The 8,041-nt window shown below is 36.4% G+C and overlaps 1 protein-coding gene across 1 annotated transcript; it reads right to left on the reverse strand.

The window, feature by feature from the left end:
* Nucleotides 1-5,270: 5,270 nt before the first annotated feature.
* On the reverse strand, nt 5,271-6,005 carry LOC127857440 (ribonuclease H-like). Its single transcript, XM_052393836.1, has one exon. It carries the CDS (start codon nt 6,003-6,005, stop codon nt 5,271-5,273), a length of 735 nt encoding a protein of 244 aa, XP_052249796.1.
* Nucleotides 6,006-8,041: the final 2,036 nt, after the last annotated feature.

The raw sequence follows: 8,041 nt of genomic DNA on the forward strand, positions 1-8,041 counted from the left end.
AAGAGAAATTTGTATTGCAAACGCGTATATGAAAAGTGTTCAGCATGTGGAACTTTACATAGGCGTTATTGATTTAAGAACTGAATTAAATTCACTAGATTTATTTATTTTTTTTGAAACGGCGAGCCAAAATCCAAGGCAAACATCTTCACACACCCACCCCCAACCCAAATTGAGGACGTATATTTGAATTATGATTTCAATGGGGTCCTTATCCCACATTATTATGTAAGGTCGGTTCATTTAGTAACACAAAGTGTATTTACTGGTGTTTGATCCTTAACAGCGAGGCCAGTTAAACTAGGAGAGGAAATGATAATACACCAAGAAGAAATTTCATTTAGGAAGCTAAATGTTACGTATGTTTAGATTGATATGGCACTTTTAAAACCGCAATTAAAGTAACTTCCACCTAAACTCTTATTAACAAGAGGGCATTTAAGTTACGGCAAGTACCCTATACAATACAGGACCATAACACAGCAGGACATGAGTCATTAATATGATGAAAACTTTTCTATTTCTTTGATAATATTAATTAAATTGTGTCTAACACTTTTGTATTCCGCCTTCTATTTAAAACCATTTGTAAAAGTTAAAATAAGAAACACTATGTTATTCAAAAACCTGTTATTACGAAGATTATTTTAATAAAGATGGCTTAATTATGAAATTTATGAATTGACGAATACCCTATCAAGCGTTGCTTTTATTAGTGAAAACAAATAGTGTAATGCAAGAAAATCAATAAGAAGTCGCAAACTCAAAAAATCATTTTAATTAAAAACATTCTCAGAAAACACCTTATATTACTAGCAACAGCAGTACTATTTTTGTCCTGTCAATTTATCTAGTTCAATAAAATGGAAACCGTAAAAGTTTTCGCTGTCGCGTGAAGTATAGATCCCACGCATGTCGGCGCGTTAGTTTGTTATTCGTATCATAGAAGTTGTGCACCTTTTTGTTTGTTTGTCCTTAAAAATGCCAATGCTTACCAATGCTTCTTAGATTACTAATACGTTACTGTAAGTAATTTTCATCGAAAAAAACTATCGTCTCTTGGAGAGCTTGAACAACTAACTTTTGGTTAATAACCGAACGCGATAACCGAATGCGCCACATCTATTGGGTTGTACACATTTATTGAGTAACACACGTTTAACACACTTGAATGCGCTTTGGTTTTTTGACAGCTGTGGCGAGCATAAATCATGTGATACATGTTTTTGGAACACTATTGTCACCTTGCCGCTATGTCATTGCTTAGCTTGGGGAGTCGAAATTGCTCATTAGTAATTGTCTTATTACTGGTAAACAAGTATTGTATGCACACATACATAATACAAACAGCCGTAATCAGCGTTTTACATATTTGATTGATATGTCACCTAACAAAGGACAATTCAGGCGATAACTGATTAATAAATTCATGTTTATTAAATACTACTGTATATATATTCTGAATACTTTAACACACACACAAATCACATGCACAATCGGTGCTGAAGCAACTACATGTCAGTAATTAAATTGATTACTGAACGCGCTAACCGACAACGCCACAGAGACGGTTCACATAGTGGCACATGATATAAACATGAACACGCAACATGATGTATTGATAGTTTTGAATCTATAACATTGTATGTAAAAGTTGTCATTGACGATGCTGCTTCAGCGTAGCAGCTCGTCTAAGTTATCATACCATGAACACATTATTCACAATGGCGACCTTTGTTTAATACAGAGGCAGTCCGATTGAGTTAGTATAATTTTCTCAATCGGCATACCTCGCTGATTATCATTGATAACATTCTCCTAGCAGAGTTGTCGTTCGTGCCTCAACATACAACAATGGCCGCGCCCATGAGAGAATGTTGACACTCGTGTCTAAACTTTCTTACAGCATAAATTGACTTGTTTGGCTATTTAGAAGCTGTCATTTACGATATGAGTTATTAATTCACTAAATCTCCGATAATGGCAACAATTGATGTAATTCGATGGATATATTCGATGTGAATGAAGGACTTTCTGGATCTTGACAGCTTGAGACGGCAAAACTGGCATACTGGTATTTTTAGTTATCAATTTAAGTCACATTTTGCTTTATAAATTGTATTCGAGCATTTTACGACTTATCGAATGACTATGATACCCGATATCAACATATCATATGGGTTTCGCAGGTCTTCAAGCTGTCCTGAAATTTAACATTGATTACAAACTCTTTACTGGTTTGTATTTTTTCTTCTTTCTATTTTAGTACTTGATATCATTTTAAAGTTAAATGAACTGTGTCACAGCAAACGAGACGTTTAGGCGAATGTGGCCAGTTTAGATCCAGATCAGCCTGACAATAACAAATAGTTTAATTGGATACTGAATAGACTGCGCTTTTCCTGTGACTCAAATAATAGAAGTGTCATTTACCAAATGATTTTATGTCGAACATTAATCAAGTGCTTTGTTTTCTGGTCCCTCGGGATCAATGACTTATGCACTTTCGTTTTGAGAATTGAATACTGCTTAAGGCGATGCTAGGGAGGGGAGTGAGAGCTGTTGCACCTTCCATTATCTCTCAAGGACCGACTCAATAAAACCGAGTCGGCAATATTTGACTTAATTTTTGAATTTGTTGCTCTCGAGTGATCGAACAATTTCAGAATCTTAAGAATCTTCCTAAAAGCCTAGTGATATAGTGTCGACTTTGATTGCAGGAGGTTGCGCAGCGGATTTGATCCCAAGAAGCGACATTGAAAACTAGCCCACTTTGTTATCTAAAAGGCTGCTAAACCTGATATACAAAGATAATGTGGATTTTCTCTCACATGATGGTCATCAGTCATATTATATAAAAACTCACAGCAGTAGTAAACAATTGGACAATAATTAATGAATGGAATTTCATTTGTCTTTGCCACTTTGAGTTTGACATGGAATAGATTTAAATATGTGACTTGACTTTACCAGTACTCTTGTGACAGAGCTAAAGTGTAAATGCACCATTGAAGATCACCTAAATCCAGATTTGCTATTTTAGAAGTGTGGAAAGTTTTAAGGGTGTGACAAGCAAGCAAAAATGGGTCATTACCGAGAGGCCACACCTGATCTATGACTGTTTTAAAACAAGAAAAATCGATTTCTGATTTAGATTTCCTTACATAGTACAAAAAACACTAATTTCAGAAGCCTGGTAACAGTTTAGCGTTAATGTTACCAATATGTCAGACCAGGGCCTTGATTTTGAAATCTAGGACATGCATGGTCAGATGATGTCATTAAAGATTATACATTTTTTCAAACACATTCAAATGTTAACATGTATCTGTAACTATTGTAGATGTTATAAATAGTAAAATGCACTAAGTCAGAAGGCATTTGACTTTTCTGCTGGTGCGTTGGCACACTAGATGGCTTGGTTGCAATGGTTTGATGGACTGCTTGGATGTGCAGTTAAATTATATACAGTTTATCAAACTGTATTATTTCAAATATGTTTGCAACTAGTATACTTATATTGATAATATTTACAAAATTAATGAATATGAATGATAAACTGGACTGAAATGATTTAAATGATACTGAGATTAAGACAGTAATCTATATCAAATGAGTTCATACTGTAATTTCAGTGATGAATTTCAGTGAATTAAATTAAATCAAAAATGTAAATCACTCCCATTTCTATCCTGCAGCGCGCATAACTAAAGGTCCTGCAGTGTACCTATCCAGATCCAGATCCAGATTCAAAAATATTATACATAATTATGTATCATGTTGTTTATAAGGGATGATTTTCCCTCTGTTGTATCATGTATTGTTTTACTTCATTAATCGGTGTGTTTAAAGATATATAAAAATAGTTCCAGTGTCAAAGCTTCAGGCAATGAATATTTCACCCCCCTGATCTTTTTTATAATGGATACTTTAGCTAGTTTCTACATTCAATATAGTCAAATATATGTTAAGTAGTATCTGAACACATTGGTAGACTAATTTGTACATTAAATATTATTAGTGTTAAAAATATATAGTACAAATTTAACCACTTGTATATGGAGCCCTGACCAGATTTCAAATAAACATCCCTTTTTTTGCTCTGGCACCCTGGTCATCGCCTGTTGATCACCTAACAAACACCTATCAAAATGGCAAATTATATGCAGAACAGTTCATTATATGCAATAGTTGAATGAAATACTTCAGAAAAAAATGACATTCTTTTCACATGGAAATTTCACTTTCACAGTCATGGTAAAAGAGCCTGCACAACACAGATCAAAATACTTTGTATGTGTGGATCACCCCATATCTTGATACTCTATGTGCATAAGTATCTCAAGTCGTCATGAAATCAGGGCACAAATATATTTTAAGTCCTTAATTGATCTGGCTATATAGTTATCAGATTATTATAAGCTCAATCAGTATATTTATATCATTAATTATGCTTTGTGTTTCGTAACATGCAGTTACATGATAGCAATAAATAATAACAAAGCCACCCATACTATAAAGGTCATTGACAAAGCCTGTGGTACAAATGTGAACACATTGAGTGTAATCGCCCTCTCGTGCCAGCAAAAACAACACACTTTATGTAGCTGAGAAAAATATCGTCATTGCTTATTTAATATATGTTCTGTACATTTTTTCAACTTACTTACATCAATGCACGATTTTCTTCGTTAATTCATACATTTCTGACAGGCCTTTGTTTACATACATTGTATTTCGCTTACATTTTGACGCGCGTAGGTAGGATCGCATTACCGCTTCCGAAATGTGTATTCATACTATTGCCTTCGAGGTACTTATCCGATGGTTGACGGAACGGGCCGAGAATGTGTGAGTGTGGGTCAAGTTCCCCACGTGTTCTACTTTCCCGTACCCTCATTTTTTCCGTACCGAACATTTTTCGTACCCAATTTATGTGTGTACCCATCCTCGATCCTCGATTCACGGACTCTTCGTCACAAGTGTCTCATGGTATATATTAGTCTCTTTGTAAATATTCCACACAGGTAATTTTATCTCATGTACTTTTATAAATTTATTTGTGGATGTCGGATCGGGGTTTATCGCTGACAGGCTGCTTTGTCATGAATCTGCCTGTGGCTTTGATATACTTGGACAGTTCAGACGTAATAGTCTCTCTCAAGCCTGGTATGTATGGGTGATCGTCTGTGTTGAGTAGTGTCTTGATATCAAGGGCCGTGACTCCACATAGTTTGTGTAGTGCTTTCAAGAGTTCGCCCCGGTGTGTTTCATGGATGCAGCATTCCAGGAGGTAATGCTCCACACTCGCACAGTGGTGAGACATTGATGCAAACCCTGTTGCGATGTGCATTAAGGATTGAATACCCCGTCTGTAGCTGCAGGATCACGCCATATGTTGCCTTATCTGGGTGGTCAAGATGTCGCTTTTGCTCGACTGATGGAAAGAACTCATAGAAAGTCCTACCGGTAGATAAGTTCTCCCAACGTTTTTGCCACTTAATCATGCAGGACTTATGGCTTGCTCCTTTCACTTCTTGGATTGTGGTCGTCCTGGAGTCTTCGGGCATTGCATCGGCCTCTTCTGCTCCATCTTCATTGCCCTGCAGACCTGCGTGGCCGGGTGTCCAAAGGACATGCACTGTTGTGGTCACAGATAGTGTCCTTAGTGCCTTCTTGATTTCCTCAATCACACTCTTATGGCCGTTGTTTTTCCAGCCCATGGTTAAGATGCCTACCACTGTCTGGCTGTCACTGAAGATTTGGATTGTGTTACCGGGTGTTAGGTGAGGATGTTGTAGAATTTCCTCCAGAACCATTAGTACTGCGACCAGCTCAGCTAACAGGATTGTACCATGTTTTGTGACCACTCTTTTCAGCCTGATTGTGTCACCTCCTGGGGGATACAGGACTGCTCCTGCACCGGTCGGGCCTGGATTAGTCAAGCAGGATCCATTCGTGAAGGCAAATGTGCAGTCTTGTGGGGCCTCCATCATGATATCCATGATGGTCTCTTTTCCAAGGCTCTCCTGTTCATGGGTTCTGTTCTTCGATGAACCTAAACGGCTCCAGTACTCTGGTTATGTTCTGGACATGCGAATACATCCAACCTCATAATCCATCACTGGTTCTATTGTGTTGACTGTTACTCCTGTGTTTTTTACCATGTCATTTGCCTGGCTAAGTGCTAGTGCTAGTGGGCTAATATGGACTGGAGGTGTGTCGTTCTGGAGCAATTCTTCTAGCTTTTGTTTCATAGGGTGTGTTATCCTTTTTGCCTGAATCTTTGCCACTTCCCGAAAAGCTATCTCTTCTAAACTAAGATCAATTGGTAGGATTCCCGTGGCTACCTCCATTGCCTCTCTTCCTGCATTTTGCAGTAAGTTGAGGCATAGAGATAGACCATTTCTTTGTATTGATTCTAGTGCAGTCTTGTTTTTTGCTCCCTGCCAGATGATTGCCCCATATTCCACAATGGATCTCACCATAGACTGGTAGATATTTATTAACTTCTTGGTTGAGACCAGAGAGGCTATACCCTTTACTTCTCTTATTATCTTGAGTGCCCCGCTAGCTTTCCGTTCTACTAGCTGAATGTGTCTATCAAAGCTCATTCTTTCATCTAGTGTAATGCCCAGGATCTTTGGGAAGCCGTTGTAGGGTAGAATACTGTTTCCGGCCATGAATGCGTCTGTATTGATGGTTACGGGTTTAGCACTAAATAATATTACCTCTGTTTTGTTGAGGCTTACCGACATCCGCCAGGTTTGACACCACTTCAGAACTGTCTGGAAGTTTTGGCAGACCTCTGTGATTGCAGTTTCTAACGAAACGAATGTTTTTTCGTACCCAATTTTTTTTTCGGACACAATTTTTTTTCGTACAATTTTTTTTTCGTACACAATTTGTGTTCGTACCCAAATTTTGTTTCGTCCCCAAATTTTTTTTTGTACCCAAATTTTGTTTCGTATCCACATACACAATTGTGATGATGTACATAAACTTTAATTTATGCTTTTATATCCATTATCTTCAAAATTATCGTCACACCAGAACTGTCAGTACTTTCATTTTTAAATTGGGAACATTTTTTTTCTTTGGCTATGAATAATTGCCTTGACACTGAATGACCAACATGTTTCAAGGTATATTTTTATCTTCGGACACTTCAACCTTATTAAAATTAAAAAAAGAACATTTAACAAAAATACTTTTGTCAAGCGCGTATTTAATGCATATTTTTTAAAATAATGTATATGGGTTTCGGGTATATGATTTTGTTCGAAGTTATACCAAACGTCATATTGACACTATGGCCTTGCAATGATATAATGCAACCATTACCATAAAAAGTGACCATTGAAAAATGATTGTACTGAGAATTGAACCCAGAACATTCCTCGTGTTTAGCGGATGTGATTACTTCTACACCATGAACTCGCTCTTATTTGCCCAGGCGGACTGAATGCTAGTATAATGATAATTGAACCTACAGTCTTTGAGATATTTAACACATTATATAATACAAACATAGTTATCTCTAACTATCAACGTTGGTTTGTTATAGTTACCAGTGTTTTGAGATAACTTATAAGTAAATATCAGTAGTATGATTGATTGTTAGTTGTGATCAATAAAACACGTATTTGGTTCTAAATTGTACACTTTTTAGTCTTCGACACGAGAACCTTATAATTTACATATCAGCCTCAACTATATATACACAGAAAACTACTATAATCGAATATATAGAACATTTAAAGTAATTGTGAATAATGAATTAGTGTTTATTATATTATATAGTACGATATAATATACTGCGAAAAGCAAGCAGAATTACTTTAAACAATATTATTTTTTTCTTTCCTCGCTTGATTTATATATTTAAAAAAACTAATGTCTCTTCTAAATCTTTGAAAACTTAGAACAATTATCACCTGGGGCCAACACACATTTCGGTATACATATAATTCATTTCTTTAGTAAGATCTGTACGAAATGTAGTTTATAAAACCGAGTCAAGTTCATAGAGAACCGTTAT

This window comes from Dreissena polymorpha, chromosome 14, assembly GCF_020536995.1.
Source record: "Dreissena polymorpha isolate Duluth1 chromosome 14, UMN_Dpol_1.0, whole genome shotgun sequence".
Classification (NCBI taxonomy): domain Eukaryota; kingdom Metazoa; phylum Mollusca; class Bivalvia; order Myida; family Dreissenidae; genus Dreissena; species Dreissena polymorpha.

Excerpts from the sequence above, each read along its gene's own strand:
- LOC127857440 (XM_052393836.1), bottom strand. The coding sequence starts at position 6,005 with ATGGATATCATGATGGAGGCCCCACAAGACTGCACATTTGCCTTCACG.